Source organism: Lissotriton vulgaris, chromosome 10, assembly GCF_964263255.1.
Source record: "Lissotriton vulgaris chromosome 10, aLisVul1.2, whole genome shotgun sequence".
Classification (NCBI taxonomy): Eukaryota; Metazoa; Chordata; class Amphibia; order Caudata; family Salamandridae; genus Lissotriton; species Lissotriton vulgaris.
This window is the reverse complement of record NC_141698.1, coordinates 843,808,722-843,831,703: the sequence shown is the minus strand read 5'-3', so window position 1 is coordinate 843,831,703 and position 22,982 is coordinate 843,808,722. Positions and strand designations below refer to the sequence as shown.

The window sequence follows — 22,982 nt, the reverse complement described above, 5'->3', positions numbered from 1 at the left end:
TGCAGAACGCGAACGACGTTTCACATCACTGCACGCTCGTCTCCCTTTGTCATTGCATTTTACAATAGGCAAATACAAGTTCGTAGAAGCTCTTGTGCGTGTGTAAGGAAGATCAGATCGTGTTACAAAGATATAAAAAGAGGAAATGGGTTCCATTCTAGAACTTCCTTTTTGTTGCTTTTGTTAGCGGTTCTTCTTGTTTTTTTTTAATGTTCTGTTCAAACCTGTGAAAGGTGGTAAAAAACACATTAAAGCTCTTGAAACTATAGCCAATCATCTCCGACAGTGCTTGCAGCCACGTGGGTGAGAATGCCTGCAGCATGCGTTTGACAATGCTTGCAGCCACGCTTGTGACTTTGTTTCCAGCCATGTGTGTAACAGTGCTCCTTTCTCAAATTATAAAAATTGGTCGGATGGAGAATCACTTGGTTTTGGGTTTCGCTGTGTACTACGAAACTCGTGATTTCACCCGCCCCCACTGTTGGAAAGAATGAGGGGGGTCACCGCCAGAAGGCTCCTCAGACGCTGGCCACAGTCCCACTTTTTCCCGCGCTCTAAGTTACGCCCTGCGTCTTAGACGGGCGCCTCCGTTGGGACACATTGCCCCCGCCTATCCTCAACGAGGTAAACCCTGAGGTCGGGACACAGCTGTCGGGTTGGGGCGACCCCTGCTGGACTAATCACGCTGGGCTCACGGCTCCTGGGACAGGGCACTTGGGCGTGGCCGTCTCTACTGCACTTCGAAGACGCCTCATGGGCAGCAAGCAGGGTGGATGTCAAGACAGTCACATGCACATTGACTGGGCAAAATCTGGGGGGGGGGGGAGGTGCTTCCGGGGGGAGACTTTTAGGCTGGGGAAATTAGCATTCCCTTGCGATTTAAATTAGAGTAAATGTAAAACGGTTAATAAATATTATTAGTTTTCCCCAAAAAGTATGTGACCTGTTCCCAGTGAGGGGGTAAGTAAACCCTTCCGATAGCAAATTGCATCACACAGAGTCATCTGCAATCATGCATTAAGGCGATGAATTGATGACTCTCAGTGGCGTTTTCTGTCTTCCCGGCATCTGGGAAGGTGTTGGGACCGCCACGGAGCGCGTCACTTGAACACCAAGAAAGAGATGCTTCACACTCTGTGCTTTGATGATCAAAGTGACAGGTGGGTCGCCGCGGTCTGCTTTCCTCTCTTGGCGGCATCCCGTGCCCGAGGCGTCCTCTTTAACACCGTATGTTGTGTTTCTTGCGCACCCCTGCAGGCATCCTTCAGCTGCTCTCGCCAGCCTCTCTCTCGGTGGCCAGAGAAGGATGGGTGCTAGGCAGGGTGCAGTGTTTTTTTTTAATGGCGGGCGTTTACTACTAAGGAGATGGAAGGAGACGGCTCTGACCCATGAAATAATCCACACATTTGAGCTGCAATATAGCGAGAAGGTTGACTTGAGACGCTTCGGGAAAAGATGCACTAGCGACATAGCCTACTCCGCGATTCTCAAAATGATGAGATGCGGAGCATGGGGCTAGTTTAGTGAAGATGTGAACAGCACGACGGTAAACTTTCTTTTCGTGGCTGTGATGGATGGAGCAGCTGTTAGCCCTTTTCTTCTCGGTTCTGCAGCCGCCCCTCCTTCTTGCTCTGTGCGGTGGAGCCCGCCTCCCTCCCAGTGCAGACAGAATTTGGGACAACCCCCATCTCTACCCAGCCTCTGTCACCGCTGCTGGTCCTGCCCGGGAAGTTCCTGGTCACACCCTGGCGCTGATTGGCTGAGCGGCGGCCGCTCGGGCCTCCCATTGGCTGCGGTCGCTGCCTCGCCGGATGCGGTCCCGTTATCCGAGTATTAAAAGAGGTCCCCGGCCGCTCCCCAGCCCTGCCGGACTGCACCAGAGAGGAGCACGAAGGAGCACCGGGGAGCACCGCAGCAGCAACATGAGCACCTCAACCTCTAGGAGTTCCTACCGCAGGATGTTCGGGGGCAGCAGCGGCGGCAACAGGCCGCTCTCCTCCTCTTCTGGCGGCCGCTATGTCACCTCCAGCAGCCGCTACACCCTGGGCAGCGCCATCCGCCCCAGCAGCAGCCGCACCGTCTTCTCCAGCGCCTCCTCTCCAGGAATGTACACCAAGTCCTCCTCGGTGCGGCTCCGCAGCAGCCTGCCCCCGGCCCACATGGGCGACAACGTGGACTTCTCCCTGGCCGACGCCATCAACCTGGAGTTCAAGGCCAACCGCACCAACGAGAAGGCCGAGATGCAGGAGCTCAACGACCGCTTCGCCAACTTCATCGACAAGGTGCGCTTCCTGGAGCAGCAGAACAAGATCCTGGTGGCCGAGCTGGAGCAGCTGAAGGGCCAGGGCAAGTCCCGCGTGGGCGACCTGTACGAGGAGGAGCTGCGCGAGCTGCGCAGGCAGGTGGACCAGCTCACCAACGAGAAGGCCCGCGTGGAGGTGGACCGCCTCAACTTTGGCGACGACATCCAGCGGCTGCGTGAGAAGTAAGGAGCTGGCCCGCCCTGAGGGGGCCTTTAGAGCATCTAATCACTCTCTGGCGACAGCTGGCAACATAGGTGACACCACAAGGACCACACCAGGCCTCTGAGGGACAGGGGGGCATCCCACTGTAGCAATAAGTGTAAACCTGCTGACCATCATGCCCAGCTTCTGAGGGTGGGACCCACTCTAGCATTAAGAGGAACACTTTCTGGCTTCTTAAGGAGTGTACCAAGCCTCTCAGGGCCTGGTCAGAGGGACACCCAGAGCTGACATCTGCTCAGGGAGGTCCCTGGGTGAAATCAAATTTGCCCCCCCTTCCAAGCATCTTCTTTAAGTATATATCCATTGAAAATTTGGGAGGAGTAGGAGGAAGGCGCGGTGGTCAATATAAGGCATGCCACCCACTTGTCCTCTTTAATTATCTATGTATTGAAAATTTGGGACGGTGCAGGGGCAAGATTATGGAACATCATGGCAAGAGAAACAAGCACAAAGCAGACAAGGGTGCCAGCAGCCTTCAGAGCAAGTGTTTAAATAGTTTTCTTTGGGCCTAAGTGGTAGGGGGGCTGCTGCATGTAGATCGAGCGCCCCTCTGGACCACACCCTGGCTGTAGGCCCAATTCACACATGCTACACTCATGCGATAAATGGCAAGTTTCTTGCATACAGAAGGAAAAGTCCAGCCTCCCAAGAGGCAATTTAGGGGCACATCCCACTGTGGCATTCACTTATACCATTCCTGCCATATCCATGAATTGTCCAGTGGCTCAGTCCAGAGGGACTCCTTATTCTGCCATTAACCAGCAGGCCGTCAACGGAAGAGTCCATCTTCTGGGGACAGTCTAGGTGGACACCCAACACTGGAATTAAATAGTACACCCTTGCCACCCATCATAGGAAAGAGTCCAGCCTCCGGCGCCATTCTAAAGGTCCAACCCACCCAGGAAGTACAATCACGCTCTCTGCCACCCATCACAAGAAAGAGTCAAGCCTCTGAGGGCCCCTCAAGAGCAGAACCCAACTATGGAATTAGCTGGTCCCATTCATTCCCATTATTAGGGTGGGGTGCCTGTGGGGGGCAAACTAGAGGTTCATGCATGTGTGTATTTGGACAATTAAAGAGCGAAACTAACTACAAAGAGACCGAGTCCTGTACAGAAGGACAGCGTGGGGGAGGGGGTCAGGAGTGTCTGGGACTGGAGCATTGGCAGTGCACAAGACACTAATGGTAAATATGGGGTGCCTCTTAAGGGACAGGGGAAGAGAAGGAAGGTGTTGGGGAGATAGATGGAGACATGGAATGGGGAAACAGGACAGGAAGCAGGTAGGGGCTACTAGGTGGCATGATATAGTGAAGTCCAGACGGTGAGTGTCAATTTAAGATATTGGGCTGCCGAAATGTATGTGGTTAGATACTGGTGGAGAAGCTACACTTGAAAGTGGGGAGGGTGTATGTTGTGGGGAGGTGGACTGGTGAGGAAGAAGAACAAGCTGGGTCATTGGATGAATGCATTTTATGTCATCACACTCTTCTGAAAGTCTAAGAGTGGAGATTGCTTGATGACATGGGTCTTGAGATGCTCCTGCGTGGAGGAGGGACCACGCCCTCAGAATTAGCAGGAGAAAGCTTGTTTTTTGTTGTATATAATGTATTTATGAAGAGCACTGTCACCATGAGAACCCCTAGCTCTGAATATTAGAACATAAACTGGGCTGAGCTATCCAAAAAGTAAAGTTGTTGGCTTGTTTTAGACGGAATGATTGGTGTAACAAAACTGAAGTTGCTTTGGTACTGTGGTGCAGACTGAAAAGGAGCGGCCTCCAGTGTGAGATTTGCAAAATCTGGTGATTTTCAGAAGAAGGGGTGACCCTCTTGCAGTGCAATCCAGTGGCTGCCTTTTTGAAGCCTAGGCACGGCGGCTCTCCATGATTGAGTGCCTTGTGAAGGCTGAGGTGGCTCTTAGTATTATGGGCCACCTCCCGGTGGGCATGCAAAGGACCATATTAACTTGACACAATCTGATTTCCACCTGTGGTGCCCTCTCAGAGTCATTGCAGAATAGCACCTCAAATCTCCATGTTGCAAATTAGGATGTGTATAGAACACTCACAACTATTGGCTTGAACTCAGGACACTTTCTTAATCAGGGCGTCTTTTACTTCCATGGGGCAGCGTATGTCACGCTGAGTGGGTTCAGAGGTATGGTGTGTCCTCTGTTCTGAAAACGTGAGTGCTGACATCCCAACATGTTTGCAAACACTTGGCAACGTCCCGCTGACCTTGCTCTCCAACATCTGTACTTTTGGACGAGGAGTGCGTTCCTCGGACATCCCCCTCCCCTCCCCCCACATCTGTCCCCATATGCTCCTTTGTCTGGTGAGCTCCATGTGGGCGCCCTCACATATTCCTGGGGGGGGGGGGGTCACTAAGGAGTGACGTGAGTCTCATCTAGCTCCCTGTGGGCCATACATCTCTTTTGGAATGGGGGGCTGCAGATATGATCTCATTTGGCTCCTTGTGGGCCCCTCATCCTCCTTTGGAGGGGGGAGGGGGTTCTGCTGCGAGCGTCTCGTGTGGCTTCCTTGGGGCACCACCTGCGCCTGTGTCTGGGGCGCGCAGTTAGAGGCGGCGTGACGAAACTTGAGCCCCCCTGCAACGTACACGGGGGGCCCTATCTGGTCCACCACCTAGCTGGGGCGGGGGGTCTGGAGCTTGCCCCCCCTCCCCTGCACCGCAGGGGCATGTGTCACGCCACGGGAGAGGAGCCACATCTGCTCTGTTGTCCGGCTCCCTCTTACAGAGCTCGGGTGTCCTCCTGCCCCTCCTCCTCAAAGGTCCAGGGGGCTCTCTCTGCAGCGGGGCCGAGGGCAGACCTCGGCCCGCTGCCAAGGGATGACTGGACCGAGAGCCAGGTCAGCGTCTCCTCGGCTCATTAGCTGACGCTGCTGCGCTCTTGGCTCTGTGCGCGGGGCGGTCTGGTTTTTTGGCCCTCGCGCGTTGCTGCGGTGGCAGAAACCCTCTAACGTGCAATCATGCGGGAGGGCCCCGAGCTGCATAGAGCTGGCCCTTCGCCAAACCTGCCCTCCGCGGGCTGGGAGCTTGCTGCAGGGTCCGGAGAGCGGGTAGAGGGGGAGGAGAGCCACACCCCTCTAACTCTGACAGCTTACAACAACTCAGAGTCAACTGGGACAGAAAATAGGCCCCGGCACAGTGCTTAATTTGTAAAATAAGTGCTGGGACCCAAAGCTTCCTTCAGTCGCTCCGAAGCTGATGCCGAGGGCGGTTGTGATGAGCAGGCGTGGTAGCAGCAGCTCCTGCTCTCTCTCTCTGTAACATGCCCCCCCCCCCTCTAAGTTAAGAGAATCTACCCTTGCCGAACTTCCTATAGATCCCCCCTCCCCCGCCCCATACTCAGTACCCACTGTGTGCTGCTGAGGGAGGGGCGGGGAGGACCGGGCGTGGGAAGTGAGGGGGGCAGCATTACAATCCGCGCCCTAGTCTCACACTTTGAATGTCCTCGAGCCGACCAACTGATCCCAACCCCACCCCCCCTTGCATTCGAGGAGGTCCATTGTGCAAGCAAGGGGTGCGAGGGGCCTATCACGGGGTGAGAGTGTTCGGCGCCCCCACGTCCTTTGTTGTCTTTGAGGCGGCCAGGCTGACTGACATTTTTGGGGCTCCTCAAATCTTTCGAGAGGGTGGGACTTGCGTTACGTCACCGGCGGTGCTGCTGAAACCGACGGCTGGGGGTGAAAACGGATGCTACAGCCCCCCTCCCCCATCCTTCGGACCCAACCCCGTGTCACAACGCTTTTTATTCTTTTTAAAATTTTATTATCGGAATTTTATGAAGCGCAAGCGAGGCATCCAGGGGAATCAGAGTGTCTCTCACATTATACTTTCGGTGCCACAATTTGTATACATTGAGAGTGCATGCACAGTAACACCACAAATTGTTACAGAAAGTGTGTTGGATAAATTGTTCCTGATTCTGCTGCCATGTTTTTGTTTGCAGGCTGCAGGATGAAATGATGCAGCGAGAAGAGGCGGAGAACACCCTGCAGTCTTTCAGACAGGTCTGGGACACTTACTTTTATCTCCGTCCAAAACTAAACTTTTGTTGGTCTTTTATTTCGGTATTTGTAAGTCTTGTTTCCAGAAAGAGATGTTAGGATCAATTTTATATTTGTGAGAAGCGTTTTTTTTTATATTCATCCCAAGGATTACTAATTAATAATCCCTTTAGGCTAAAAACAATTATTATCTCTATTTTTTTCTCGTAATTAAATGGTTATAATTTTAAGAAACATTTTTATAAAAGTTGCATTTACCTCTTAACCTGCAAATCCTGAGCGGTTTTGTGTTAATATAGGTGCTCAGTGGAAATGTGCTTTTGCAGTTCATATGACGTCACCTTGAGTGCTTTACTTTGGTTTTCTCTTTTCCCAGTAAGGAAATAAGCACGTCGCCGTGTGGTCTTGCTGACACCCGAGGCAAACACAAGGGTCACTGGACATAATCCCTGAATGCCCCGGAAGTCGAATGGCGCCATCTGCTGGTTGACAGGGAGATAAACTGGTCGCTCGGGGATTCCCATCGGAATCCCAGGCCAAGCATAATAGAATCTAGTGCCATGGCAATGGGCTGGGAGACCAGCAGTCTTATGTGGGGGGGATGGGCCGCATTCTTCGCAAGAGTCAGGAAAGTTTTTTCGCCCTTACATACTAATAATATAAGAAGCTCTACATTTATTTTGTTTTAAAGCCTACATTCTACGATTCCGTTAGGGGTATTCTATTACTTAAAATTTCCAGGCGGTGCCGTATCATTGAACACCTACGTTTATTACAGATATTAAGTGCCGTAGCCAGTTGAGCATTAAACACGAGATTTCTGCAACGTCATCGTCCATAATTTCTCAATTTTTGTAATATTATTGGGGATAATCTCATCCCTGATCATCTAAACATTATCTACCCAATTTTAACACTGACATTTTATTTTTGTGCAAACAACCCAACTGAGCGATTGCATAATAACTTCATCGCTTATTTTACAAGAAGCATCGCACAATACAATAATCTAAAAAGAGCCCAAGTGAATTGGTCCATACATCTTTCACCAGTGCAGAAGCAACACGGGTATAGCTGACGTTAGTTATTATTCATGCAGTATGTAATATGTTTATGCCATGTAGGTGAGGGCAAACGCAGCTGATTGCAGCCCCGAAAGCCTGCATGGTGATAATGCCCCCGAAAGGAAACAATGCTTGCAGTTTTCATCTGCCGGTGGCTGTGGTGGTGTTGTGTGCATGTGTGTAGATATGGCTTAATGGTTTTATCGTCCCCGAACTGTTTTATGCTTTGCATTCTCAACATCAACATCATTTTTAAGACACTATCCAGGGTTTCCTAATGATTTATAAGCATTTCTTTTCTTGAAACTTTCTATCATATTTTGTTTAAAGAGCTGAGAGCCCAATACGTTTTTGTATGTATACAATAAAGAATGTTATGCATGTTAAATGGGTAGAAAACGACTTACAATGCGGTAAACTTTTCGTTTTGCCCACTTTGTGGTTGTAGCAGACCTGCCAAATAAGGTCTAAATATGTGAAAGTACACCTGTAGGGACCTTTATAAATATACCCTGCACTTGTAGGTACCACCACCCCTATAGCTGTTCATGCAGCATGAGTTTTAACAGGGATGCAAAAGCATTTCCTGGAAAATGTTTTGCTGGTTTTTTGATGGTAGCCATAGTTTTAGGCCATCGAACGAATTCTACATTGACCAGTGCTGTTCAGTGAATTACAGTGGAGAGGGCATATCCGATTGACACACAACTCCAAAGCCCCGAAAGATCACAGACTGAGCGATAACCTTTCACTGGATTGGTGTTGGGCCACTCTGTATGTGATCATACATGAACCTGCCAATAGGGGTCGTTGATGTGCATCCAGAATAGGCATTTTAAGGAGCTTGTTCATAGAAGATCCTTAAACATGTTCATTTTGGTATTAGTGCATCATCTATCCTCAATTGTAACCACTCGTGGGCAATTGCGGCTAATTTCCACTTCGACAAGAACTGCAGTGTCTATAATGACTACCCTATCCCACCCCTAATTTACTGGACACAGAATTGGCTAAACCACTCCAACCATGTGCAAATAAGAGTTGTAAAAACGTTTGTCAGCTGGCTTCATCCAAGCAAAATTCTAATTTGAATATATGAATGTGATTTCAGTCTTTGAAGATACAAGATCTGCCTGTTTGGGCATTTTCACTGGAGAGCTACTTATGCTATTTTTTTCGGAAGCTAAAACATCCAACAGAAAGCTCTTTTAGAAAAAATCTCTTAGTTCATAGTAAAACTTACCACAGGCCTCAAAAAGTAGTTTATTTTAAAGCAAAGTCAAGTGAGTCCCACAGACATAGCAGGGATAAAGCTACCCCACCCACCCCCAGGAATAAATTTCACTTGACCAATAATTTCCTAATATTCGGGAAATAAACAGAGTGGACTGTTCTGTTTTTTTTGCTTTGTGTGCTGTGAATTGATTGAAATAATCCCACGTATAAGCCTCTTCCCATCCTTCCGTTCATCCGGTTAGCCTGTATAACAGTAACTGAGAAGTGCCTTATTACTGAGTGGAAATCACGAAAATGTAAAATTTCAGTCTTCATTAACCTCATTGGGGAGGGCGGCCTTTATTACTGCTATGATTTCAATAGATTTCAGGGAGGGGAGGGTGAACGATTTCTAAGTGCATTTCATGTATGAAGTAAGTACCCTAAAATTATATCATACATGCTGTTGATTGACTATGAGGACATCTGCATTTACCAACATCTTTTCATTTTTTTATGTCTCAACCAGGATGTTGACAATGCCTCCCTGGCACGCCTTGATCTGGAGCGCAAAGTAGAGTCCCTGCAAGAAGAAATCGTCTTTCTGAAGAAGCTTCACGATGAAGTAAGATATTTTGCAGGACTGTTGTCACTTTTCCAAACATTCATGATTATGCAAAATAAATCTTTCCACTCTACCTCAGTGAATTTCATGGCATGGTCTTTAGCTAAATCAAACACCAATAACACCTGCAGTAAATAAAGCAGTTTTCCTAAAAGTATGTTTAATCAGTTTACATTTTCTCTGCTGCTGTGGAAGCTTCATTAAACACTGACAGAGTGAAAAAGGAACAGAGGAAGTAGATGTTCACTGCAATAAAATAACATTAGCCTTGTGCTAATGTTTGTAAATAGTTTTACTTTACCGTACAAAGATTGCTTTCACCCCTGGGTTAGGCGTGGGTTGTCCTCTTGAATTGCTTGTCACTTCTACTTTTTGTGTTCCCAGGAAATCCGGGAACTGCAGTCACAGATCCAGGAGCATCACGTCCAGATCGACATGGATGTGGCTAAGCCAGACCTGACAGCTGCCCTGCGTGATGTCCGCCAACAGTACGAAAACGTAGCATCCAAAAACCTCGCTGAGGCCGAAGAATGGTACAAGTCCAAGGTACAGAATGGCATTTACTATAATTTTGATTATAGATGAAATGACAATCCATCATGGTCGAAAGCCAAAGGTCATAAACCAATAGATTATTTTTACCACTATTAAGAACCCATGGCTTGATGCACCAAGGCTTTTTGCGGTCGGAAAGGGTCTAATTTACAAAATAAAGCCATTTGCAACTTCACAATGGTCTTTTTGTAAGTACTAAACCCCAATTGAGATTCGGTAACACATTATTGAATTGCAATTTGGACTTGTGACTACATATTGAATCAGGGCATGTTTATGGCATCCCTTCCAAATAGCGATTTGGAATGGGATGTATGAATGTTTTGGAACCAAAATGTGGTCGCAAAGCATTAAAAGCTTACTGACTACCAAACGATAGTGGTAGGCCTTTCACAAATTGGAATGTTGACAAAAACATTTTTTATGAGTAGTCAGCGGTCCCTGGCTAAGCTTAAAATAAATGTTTGTTAAACACATCATCAGTTTTATTTTTTTAAGGAAAACAGAATGCATTAAAAAAATAAATGCTTTATTTAATAGCAATCTCAGACATGGTTGTCTGCTGACCCCACAGTCCACCATCCCTGTGATGTCAGTGAATCATAGTAGGTCTCAGTTTTGTGAACTACCTCATTAATATTCAGGAAGAAGGTGAATTGCAACTCAGTACAGTTCAGTGTTTTGCGAACCGATCTATTGGTACGTATGTCAGTTCATAAAATACCACACTGGTCTCACAAATACTGCTAACAAATTGCAACCAACAACCAGTGTTTAGTATATCTGGCCCTACATGCATAAGTCTTGGCATAAATCCACCCACAGATTTCAGATTTCTCACGCACCACTACTCACACCTATAATAGCACTTCAATAATTTGCAAGGCTTTACAAATTTAGCAGCTTTTCAATTATATGAAGTTTGAGTACGAACTCATCGGACAATGCACTTCACTCTAGTGAATTTGCACAGTATGAAATCTCCATGAAAAGTGTTATGCTCTTTAAATAGGAGTGTGTATCATTTTATGAAATTGTGTCTGTGTCTTAACAATATTATGAACAAAATATAGTACTGTATGTTATTATATAGTTTTATGGTATTGTACTCTATTTGAAAGATTTAATTAAATTAAGTATGACTGATCTTGAAACAGCAGTGCACTATTAGTGCATTAGATTCACAGGTGCAGTGATGTTGTCCTGGGTGCCTGTCTTGTTGTGAGACCATGAAGCATGCACCTCACTCAGATATAGATTTGATATCATTCAGAGTTTCATAATTTAACACTTTTCTACCCCAACCAGTTTGCAGACCTTTCTGAAGCTGCGAATCGCAACAATGACGCCCTGCGCCAAGCTAAACAGGAATCCAATGACTACCGAAGGCAGCTACAGACCCTGACCTGTGAAGTGGATGCACTGAAAGGAACTGTGAGTAAAACAAACATATAAGGACTCAGCAGACCTGCATATGTTCAATAGCACAACACAGTATCTCGCTCCAGAAAATCTTAAAGACAGGGTGTGACAAGAAATACAAAACAGAAAGGCAGCGTAAATTCATTGCACTAATGACAGGGATGTTTTAAACCATATCTAATGCCTCCATGTTTCCAGTGGCAATTGCTCCCTCTGTTGGCTCTCCCTTTGACAAGATATAGTGTCTTGTTCTGATAATCATCTGATACCAGAGTTTAAACTCATTTTTATTTGCAAGCCTCCAGTATCAGATATGCATTTCATGCAACTCAACGCCCATTTTCAGTCACAGTTCCATCCGTCTCAAAGTGCTGCTAGCATGAAACAGACGTCACATTTTTTGGGTCCGGTAACATTGAAAGGGGTAAAACCATGCTTACCATATATTCTGATCAGATTTTCTGTGTCACTACAGCGGTGCACACTCTTGGTTATCTCCTCGTGAGTAAAATGCTCGAGATACTATGCACCACTGTTTAAAAGGCTGAAATCTACCCCAGACCTGGTGTGAGGAAACGCACCGGAGGTCCCCGTGGCATTGGTGGGCCCCAACACATCCAGGCCCCTTAAGGGGACCCTTATTCAGCCATAAACCAATAAATATATGTGAGCTATTGGAGAATCGGTCACCTCTTCATATTCTGTAGTGGGCCCCATCATTTTTTATTGCACCACTGCTGGTGTGTGGGGGATTTCTGGCTCATGTAATTGTTGGTTTTATTTTAGTGCAAACCCATCCTGACTTGTCACCCACAAATTTCGTTTTATCCATGATAATAAGTAATCGTAATTCAGAAATGTGTTCTTTAAATGACCACTGGTCCTCTCACTGTTTGCAGAACGAGTCTCTGGAGCGCCAGATGCGTGAGCTGGAAGAGAACTTCAGCATCGAAGCTGCTAACTACCAAGACACTATCAGCCGCCTTCAGGATGAAATTCAGAACATGAAGGAAGAAATGGCGCGCCACCTGCGCGAGTACCAGGAGCTGCTCAACGTCAAGATGGCCCTTGATATTGAGATCGCGACTTACAGGAAACTCTTGGAGGGGGAGGAGAGCAGGTAGATTGCAAACACTGTGTGCACCTCATGATATACCACAACAACTACATGTGGTCATTATTTGCAGAGTAACACCGGCTCATTGACTATAATCTGCTCTTCCATGTCTTTGCAGGATTACAGTGCCAGTCCACTCCTTCTCTGCCATGAGCATGAGAGGTAAGACATTTCACTAGCTCTAACTCATAACATTGGGACATGTGCACCACTAATCCGTCACACCATATTAATAGTGCAGTAACATTTGTACAAATACACATTACAATTGAAACAAAGTACCATGTATGCTTACATAGCAACATTTGTATCAACTCGAGAGAATCAGTAGAACAAAGAGGCAGTCTCAGTCTGCTTTAAGGAGCAACAAATGGCTTGCAACAATTAAAAAATTTTTTTTTTTTTTTTGTTGGTTGCTATTCTTCTTTGAAGTAGCTATTAAATGCTGCATGTCTAGTGTTTGCACTGCCTCTCTGAATTTTAAGGCATGCTGAGATCATTAATATATAAGCAGACCAAAAATGCCTGCTTATAAATAAACCATCCGGCAAAAAGGTGCACAACTTCAAAACACAGCCAGCAAGGTTACTTCAGTTCAAAACTATATAACTGCCCATTCCTCCCCATACAACATAATTTAAACTAGCAATTAGAAATGAAATTTAAAAACAACTCTCCCAGTGAAGCTTAATTATAATTAAGTCTCCCTGTTTTCCGTTTTTACTGATTTTTACAGATAAATACGGACAGAAAACCATTTATTTTCTTGTCTGTATTTATGTTTAGATGTGGATAAAAACAGAAATTGGTGCTTTTTTAAGAGATTCTAAATAGACTTTGCTATGACTGCCAGACGAATAACTGTGTGGCTTGATAGGCAAGGAGGTGAAAAAAGAAAGGAGTTTTAGTAAAGAGGCTTGAACACCAGTAGCTATGCACAAGACTGATACTGAAACGTGCATATTTTCATACAAGTGAATTGATTTATCTTCTGCGGGTGTTCATATCACTGAAATCTGGGAGGTGTTCAAGCATGACTGCATATTTATTGGTTAGATAAATGTGGAAATATACCTGTTTCAGTTTTACTTTTTTCACAAAACCCATAATAAATATGGATAAATACAGATTAAGTTAACAAAAAATAAATATGTATAAATACAGACGGAAATGACAAAAATAATATCATAAAACCGGGAGCCCTAATTATAATGTACAGTGCACCGATTGAAAACTGGAGATAGTGTGTTTGTAAAGCTTTCAGGTTAGATAATATTAGAAAAAAGCTATTCACACCTAAATGGTGCTATTTGTAATATAGCCTTATAGCCCGCCGTAACGGGCTATACCGGCTATTAAAGGCACGCTCCAGTGTTAAAGGCCAGAGCCGAAGGCAAGGGACTTTAACAAGGGAGCGGGACTTTAATTGCCGATATAGCCCAGCTACAAAGGGCTATAAGGCTATTAGAACATTCTGCCAATAGAGGGCAGAATATTCCAACAAATAAAAACAAAGGCCTCTCGGAGTTCGAGGGGTTTAAATTCCCTCGGGTTCTGACAAGCTTTTGAAAACAACATTGGAATGTTGGTTTGCGGGCCTTTACCGGCCCGTAAAAGCATGGCGCACTTCATTGTCTTCAATGGAGCTCCAAACAGTCCAATGTTCTAAAATGTAGTAACATATTCATAGATGAGGGAGCAGAGATGTTATACGTTCATTGGTGAATTCACATTGTGAATAAAATTTCATGAACCATGTAGTAACATTATCATTCGTAGATGAAGGAGAGGAGGAGTTAGTCACTCTTTGAGGGTTTCACTTTGGGAATAATATGTCATGAAGTATGTACTAACATGCTCATTCATAGATGAGGCAGCAGAGGCATTTATTCCCTCACTGAGGGATTCGCTTTATGAAAAAAATATAATGGAACTATGTAGTAGCATTCACAGATAAGGGAGAGGAGGCATTCATTCCTCATTGGGGGATTCGCTTGGTGCTAGCCATGGGATTCTCAACACATATGAGTAAATAACTTCAGTCACACTCTCGGGGCTAGTGTGCATATTGTGTGTGTCTGCTGCAAGTGGCCCGCATTACCTTTTTTCCCTATGTTGCATGCATGTGTGTAGGGAAATCAGTTTCCTTTCCTTAAAAGTCTTCCATTCAAAGACTGTATATCTAACTTCTACAGAAACCAACCTTGAATCGCGCCCCATTGACTCCCACTCGAAGAGGACACTTCTGATTAAGACTGTTGAAACCAGAGATGGCCAGGTACGTTTTAACACCGCCTAGATTATTATGTTCGATCATCTGAAGAGATGTCTCAATTCTTGCATGAAGTTGCCATAGGTCAGTAAGTTACACTGATTCAGAGACCACTTCTTACTCCTCCTTCAATACATAAACCCTCTGCATCTATATGAAATCTAGATGAAGCTGTCATTATTATACATGCAATTCTGTAGATCTCAAATGCAGCTTAATTGATTACACTTTGCAGGGATCACGGCTAGACAGTCACTACATTTTAGCACTTCTGGTGCAATAAATCATCCACATGTTTAGCAATAGGGCATCTATCATGATTGCCCAAGCATCTGGGAGGTAGCAGGACCTTTCCGACACATAGCAGATCCTGCATATTTAATTGACTTGATTTGATTGTGACCTTCCATGATCCTGGTACTGAGCCCTACGGTTATCAGGAGACCTGTACCGTACTCTGCCTCACCATGGCAAGTTGACAGAACCACATTTGGCCATGTTTGGCAGGGCCAGGTTCCAGACCACCCCTCTTGTTCCTTGGTTGCAGTAAATGAGCCCGGGCTATTTTGGTCTGTAGGGGAGTCTGGCCAGGTTATGGCTTTACATGAAGATCCTATTTTGAATGTACATTTTTCGTATTTCTACCACTGAAAGATGTGAGTCAAAATTTACAAAAAAACATTACAAGCAACAGTGCATCACAAGTCATACCATGGCACTTTGACCCATTCAACATACCACTGAGCTACCACATGCAAAATGCATTTGGGGAAAAAGCAAATTTGGCAGCTTTGATCTTTTTGCATTTTTTCCATGTTTTAATATCGGTAAGCAAATCTACATTCTTTAGAAGCGGATAGCTGTGGCCATTAAAATGTGGCCTGCCAGGTGGTATCACTGATAGTTTAAGTGGCCACTTGATAGTCCAGTAAGAAAGTAATTCTTCCAGTTGGCTTTTTCATTGAAATACCCTGAGCAATCTTTACACCAAAACACTGTAGGAAATCTTTGAATTGAAACACCCGTGACAAACTTTGCAATTGTGCACTATGGTGTTTGGGTTGCCACACTGGATGGCCACTTACAAGTGTGCCTTTCTATCCCATTTTTTCCTGTTTTTAATGGCATTTCATAACACAAATTTACTACTTAGTATGTTTCCAAACCCAAGGAGCTAATACAGATGTGTCCTGCCCAAGCATTGACGGTGGGAACATTGCAAGAATTGAGAACACACAAGGCGAAATGTTATAGTGCCACAGAGTTCCCCTTAGAAATCATTGTATTTTTAAGGCCTTTAGGTGTTATTTGTCACCACCACTAGAGGGTGCCCTAAGGTTGCTGTCTTACTTTGTCTCATGGATGTGTGAAATATAAACTGGAAAGTACAGCTGAAAATTCTATAGCACAGGCATTTGATATGTTGTCATTGAGTTCAAATGATGCAGTTGCAATAATATTAAAATAATTGATTCATTTTGTGGTATGCGCAATTCAAGACAAACCATTCCTTTTCAACAGGTTGTGAATGAACGTTCCCACGAACACGATGAGTTAGATTTGGAGTGAAAAGGTACTGCCGTAAAGCCCAGCATGTATTTTCATTGAAGCAGAAAAGACAACCTTCACCAGCAAGACGAAGCTGTCCGCAGTGTCCAAGATGAAGACAAGCTTGCAAGTGCCTTTTGCAGTTAATTCAAGAGCGCAAGATAGTTATGATAGTACTTAGGTCTGGCGAGCAGAGGCCTCTTCTGAAAGATAGAAAATGAGTTTACAACAGTGTCTAGTTTACAGAACTGCAATAGCAATATCTTGTGCTGCAATACTGTTTTTAAAAAAAAGAAAAAATCCCCTAACTTCCAATAAGGAGCTTTTTCCATACAGTGTATGACACAACTCTCAATGCTTTAATAAAAGTTTCAAAAAGAATGCCTTAAAGGAGGTTATATGTGTTTGTCCCTGATTTGGATGTGCTTTTTAATTTAAAACTTTTGCGAAATTTCTCACCATAGTCCTAAAATCAAAAAGTGATAAAATAACCACGGAATGAAACTATTAATCACAATTTTACTAACTTTATCATTAGGGCAGTCATTCTGCAAGTGTAAAGACACCTACAAACAACCACAGCAAATCGAAACTTCTGCAACATGACTGCTGATTTTTACATTATCATAAATAGAGCATCTTTCTGTCTACTCATGACATTACAAACCACAAGTCTTTCCCTTGAATTGCAAGTTCAGTTTTCTTTTGCATGTCGCTTTGCCGTCATACATGCATACATTTCTATTTCCATTAGGTAAGCATGATCCAATGTCTGTCCTGGGCCATGGTGTGTCATTTACTTGACTTCTGGATTTAAGCAGGACTGTCTTCTGATGACATCACATCTTGCATTGCAGGAGTTTCCTGTAGCAACTGTTGGTATGATATTTGTACATGAAATTGTAAACACCTAAGTGTATGTAAAGTCGAAGCATCCCAATTAGATTTTGCAGCATGAATCCTTTATAGATTCACACGCTGTGCCTCTTTTTGGCCTCTAGTGTTTCATCTGGGAAAGTACCTAAAAGTCCTGAAATCATTGACCAAAGGGCAATAATCTAATCAGGCCACTGTGTAACTCCAACCAGAACCACACAAAGCCTCATTAATTTAGTCCATTTGCAATTACATTTTACCATTCATCTTCTTTGGTCCAGTGCACACGAGCAACAAGGCTCAGAGAATCTTTTAGTATGGTTTTGAAATGGACACTGCAGAGCAGTGATGGCAGAGCTGAAAGTTGTGGTTTTCTGGCAAAGGCAAGTCATACTACTAAACCAGGGCCCTTCTGCCTCTATCACTGAGTCGCCATTCTCCTAAATAAGTCTTCTCTTATTCCTAAAGGCCTCAAAATGACTGACTGGTCACCAAACTGCTTTATTGCACCAAATGCGTGTAATGGAGGATACCCGCTACTCACTAGACTAAAGCGCTCAACCAAATCCATGATGACATCTGATCAAGCTTTGCTCAATAACGTCACAAAAACTGACATTGTGTTTGTCTCCTCTACACAATTGCAGGTGACAGCAGCTCCATGCTCTACTATTCCTTGTCCTGTCAACAGTATTCAGCACAGTGGTCCTCTTCCCAGTGCGCTGTCTTCAGCCACAGCTGCAGAGCACACTGTCTATGTTAATTAGGTTACTTCCTTACCAGCTATTCCTGGCAGGCCTCCTCCTAACACTTTACCTTTATTATTCTTTTTTTAATGGAGTTTTATATGGTGCAAACTTGACCCGAATCGGGTATCAGAGTGCTTTATATAGCACCAGTTCCATTACATGAGGACACATTCATTTGTGAGATTAACCCCTTCACCACAGCGCGAATTTCGGCGTGGGGCGGGGGGCTATGGGGTTGAGCGCGGCGCTGCAGTGCTCATGACGGAACCACGCTGTCATGAGTCACGGGCAGCGTGTGCTCATGACGGCGTGGTTCCGTCATGGCCCCGCCCGGTCATTAATTCGCCCACATAGGCGGAGAATTAATGCCGCGTGGGCGGAGCGGCAGCCGCATGACGGAACCACGCCGTCATGAGCACACGCAGCCCGTGACTCATGACGGCGTGGTTCCGTCATAAGCATGCAACGGGTTAAGTGATTTGCCCAGAATCAGAGGATGTTCAGTGTCATTGCCGAGACTCAAACCCAGTTCCCCAGATTCGAGGTCGACCGCCCTAGGCTTTAGGCCAACTTCTCTCACCTTTAGCATTCACCTACTCATTTGCAGGGTTCTATTGCGGCCTGCGTGGCTCCTCTTCTTTTCAATGAATACATCTAGCCTCTGACCAATGCACAGTAGGCATAATGTCCTAATAACAGCCAGCTGGTAAAAAACATAACATCATATGCACACCAAACAAGCTCATTCATTTAAAATGATTTAGGACGTTATTGAAGTTAGCCTCTTCAATAGCCATCCATACCTTTGGCAGCCTCTGGTCAGACATCTCTCAATGTACCCTTTACCTACCCCTCTAGCTACAGAGAGGAATCTTGTAAGTGCTATCAAATTTAAAAAAAAAGCAACACAGTAGCACACAGAATCTAACATGTGTTTAATGAAAAACAGACAGAAAGCATTCAAACATAAAGCAAGCCAATTGCTGTTTTAATTGACCAGTCTCTAATTACTTGGAGCATGTAAAGTTAAAAACCCGTAGGTGTTTCAGTTTTATTTATCCAGTTTTTCTCAGTGCATGAGGATGGAACAAGAATATGTGACAAAGCAGAAACTTGTAGGTAGCTACGAATGCGGAGGAGCCCAGATCTTCTTGTGGGAAGGAATGTGAAAAGACCTTGGACGAGAGATAAAGCTAACACTAACAGGAGCTCGGTATACTATTTCCTAAATTCATCTTTCCGTTGTGCTAATGTCAGAATGAGGCTACACTTAGCTAGGACTGTTTAGAAGAGATGTGCAGTAGGCAACTTGGAATAGCAGACCTATAATTCCTCTAAATAGTGTGTAACCGTGTAGCGATTTTGCAATGCAATAGGTAGCGAAGTTACGCGAGTTTGAGCTATTAGCATTGTAAATAACAACACATTTTATTTATGTTTCAAAAACACACACACACAGACACACACACACACAGCCACACACACACAGCCACAGACACACACACAGCCACAAATACACACAGCCACACACACACAGCCACAAATACACACAGCTAAGCATGGGCGAATTTTGCGAATCTGGCGTTCGCGAATTTTGCGAATTTGCGAACTTGCAATCTGCAAAATCCGCGAATTCGCGGATTTTTTTTTTGTGTTCGCAAGGATTTCTGCCAGTTCGCAAGGATTTCTGACAGTTCGCGAGGGTTTTGTAACAGTTCGCAATCGCGAACTTACATGTCGGCTCGCAACGGTCACGATTATGTTGTTTCTACGTCTGGTTCATCATCATAGGTTCCCAGCACCCTCTGTTTCACCCCTGCCACCCTCTGTTTTACCCATGCCACCCTCTGGTACATAAATGCCTTATGCCACCCTCTGGTTCATCATCACTGTAGATTATGGGGGGAAAAAGCAAGCACACCTGCCTGCTTCAACTGACATGAATTCATTTGGGGTTGATTTATTAATGTGTCACTGTTTTAAAATTCCAGTCTGGCACCTGCATCCTTATCTGTAATTTGCTTTCTGTTGCAGTGCAATTTTTTTTTCCAGGACCTTTGTGGCCTACTTGTAGCTATTCTATGAGCCTGCTGTTAGGGTCAGAGCAGGGTCATACAATTGTTGCAACTAGCAACTGAACTCCGGAGGGGCCCTTGTCAGGAAGCACTACAGGGAACGGTTACTAATGATGAGTTTGAACTTTTGAACCTGCTTTCACTTTTGCAAAACTCGTTTTTCTGCAGAGCAGCATTACAGCAACTTTAATGCCCCACCAAGCTTATATGAGAAAGCTGATTTCTAATCCAAAAGTTATCCAAAGAAAATCAAAAGGCCTCAAATCTAAAAAAGTGCAGGCAAATGTCAACCTGAGGAGTTATTCTGATAAAAATAATCATTTTCAGAAGGTCTATGCTGCTTGCTAGTAGATTTCTTGTGCGGAATTGCAATTTTTGTAATTTCGCGAGTGCGAGATTGTTGCTGCCCGCCGCACGTACATGTTCGCAATTGCGAACTTACACCGCAAAGAAAAAAAATCCGCTGCGTGCGAATTTGCGGATTTTGCGGGAAATTCGCGAATCTCGCGGATTGCGAATTTACCGAAAATCCGCAAAATCCGCGAGCGTAACAGATTTTCCGCCCATGCTTACACACAGCCACACACACACACAGCCACACACACAGAGCCACACACACACAGAGCCACACACACACACACACAGAGCCACACACACACACAGCACCACACACACACACACACAGAGCCACACACACAGCCACACACACACACAGAGCCAGACACACACACACAACTCCAAGCCACTACCTTTCTTTGACGGTGACTGTTGCACTCTAATTTTGCATAAATGATATAGAATTGCTAACACAGTTGCGATTTGCATACGTTCAAAAGAGTTGTCTCATCGTATTTACTGCTTGCAAAAGGACCAGGCATGCGTAAGAGACTCATCCATTTACCTCCCTGATCAGGAAAAGAGTTATTTAAAGGCAGTAAATTCTAGAATGCACGGAAGAGATCAGGAGATGAAGGCAAACATGTCTTAACAGGATAACAGAGCAACACAGGCTCGAATCTGGGAGTCACATTGTGACTCATCGTGGGGGGGAAACTGCAGCGTGGGTGAGACGATGGGAACGCAGAGTGCAGCGGACCGTCGGTCCAGGGGAGGGGTCAAGACAGTCCTAGACATGGAGAGGGGGTGGCTGGCTCACAGTACCACCACATATTTCAGACGTATACTCAGTTTTGCTGGTAAAGTTGAACTGTTACTTTTGTCAAAATTCGGCAGACCTTTTACAGATTTGATAAGAAAACCCCTGCTTTTATCAACGAAACAGGCTTGCAATAGGTTGTGCAAATTGATGCACTGGGGCCGCTATACGTTCAACGAGATGGCGGGGACTTTTTGAAGCAGGTAAAATAATGCCTTTCATTGAACACTAAAGAAAAGGCTAATATTTTGAAACTGCGTGCTATGCAATTCCATCCCTTGAAGCATTTTAAGTCACACAAACAAACACAGCCATAAGAATACAGCGTGTGCAAACTAACACTTTGATGTGGGGGTGAAAGGCGACTGCCTGGTGAGACAAGTTAAAATACAGGATCGATTACTTCTTGAATTGATTGGGTTTGTGGTCATTTTGTTTGAGGAACGTATGATCATAAATAAATTTGAAGCAAACAGCAGATTCCAATACATGCAAGTAGCCAGCGATGCAAAGGTTTCACAGTGCAGGAGATGCATAGGCAGCAGTGACTTGAAACTGGGACTGTAAACACCACCGCCACCCACACACTCATCCTTCAGCAACAAAAGCTAAATGTAAATACTGTAGACTAAGTCTACCCCAAAAAATAGTGACTTAGCAAAGTGACCGGAGCTACCAACGAGACGTATATCGAAAGGGATAGGTCCAAAGTGGGGAAAGTTCCGGCGGCCGATGCTCAGCAACCGATACACAGAGAGAGTAGCATGGGACAAGGATGTGCTGCTGCTGCCTCTGTGCCTGGAGCGAACCATTGTGCGCCACTGCGTGGGAGAGGCTGTGACCCTTCAACGCCCCTCCGCATGAACTCGTCCTGAAGTCCCAAAGACTGCAGCACTATGTTATAGAGATGCCTTAACCATGGCCAAGTACAACCGGGTATCCAAAATCGGGGAGGGCTCCTTTGGCACCGCTATCCTAGTGACCTCCTAGGGCGTCACTATGACATCAAAAAGATCTGCATCGTGCAGGTGAGTGCTGTCCAGTACTACTTGTGCATGCACTGTATGTAGCTTTAAGATTGTTTCCATTAGACCCTTCACCAAAACCACATGCGCGCCAAACATGCTTTAAAAACACCAAGTACTTATTGCAATACTGCACCTAGCATAGTGCCCTCTGCACTCACTCTGCACTATTAGTTCTGGCGAACGGCACCTCACGTTGCCTCGCTGCTCTGAGTACAGCTCCTCCTTCACAGGTGCACAGCTCCGTTTCCCCCGGTTGTGTGTGGTCATCAGGACTCAGTTCCCCTGTGTTTCGGCCCCTCTGTCTCACTGGGCTCTCCCCCACTCTGCTATCTGTGTGTCTCGCCGAAAGAACAACAATGCGGGTCAAAAGGGGCGGGCCGTGCCCCGGAAACCACACGATGTCACACAAGAGGTTTACACTGTAAGTGTGTTCTCCTTTCCCGGGCTCCGGTATACCGCTTGCTCCACTGCGCTATGCAGTGACACTGTGAGAAATTTGCACTGTTTTCTGCCTGTGCTTTACACCATCTCTTTTTCCCAACAACATTAGTAAAACAAGCAGCGGCCGGAAAAATGCTCATTATCTGCTCCCAGCATTTTCCCGGCTGCTGTTTGTGCTGTCTCTGCCTCCCACAGTAAATTGGAACAAGCGCGTGGCAGAAGGGGGGAGGCGTGCGCAGCAGCAGGGGGGAGGAGGGGAGGTGCAAGAGCCGAAAGGCAGAA

The 22,982-nt window shown here is 45.4% G+C and overlaps 1 protein-coding gene across 1 annotated transcript; it reads left to right on the top strand.

The window, feature by feature from the left end:
* The first annotated feature begins 1,823 nt into the window (after positions 1-1,823).
* Positions 1,824-16,756, top strand: VIM (vimentin). Its single transcript, XM_086941778.1, has 9 exons — positions 1,824-2,485; positions 6,500-6,560; positions 9,366-9,461; positions 9,846-10,007; positions 11,325-11,450; positions 12,338-12,558; positions 12,674-12,717; positions 14,751-14,833; positions 16,349-16,756. Exons 1-9 carry the CDS (start codon positions 1,923-1,925, stop codon positions 16,394-16,396), a joined length of 1,404 nt encoding a protein of 467 aa, XP_086797904.1. The 5' UTR covers positions 1,824-1,922; the 3' UTR covers positions 16,397-16,756.
* Positions 16,757-22,982: the final 6,226 nt, after the last annotated feature.

Bases quoted from the DNA above. Each gene is read 5' to 3' on its own strand.
- VIM (XM_086941778.1), top strand. From the start codon at position 1,923: ATGAGCACCTCAACCTCTAGGAGTTCCTACCGCAGGATGTTCGGGGGC. The intron at 9,462-9,845 runs GTAAGATATTTT...TTGTGTTCCCAG, and splicing joins TGAAGAAGCTTCACGATGAA to GAAATCCGGGAACTGCAGTC. The intron at 12,559-12,673 runs GTAGATTGCAAA...ATGTCTTTGCAG, and splicing joins TTGGAGGGGGAGGAGAGCAG to GATTACAGTGCCAGTCCACT.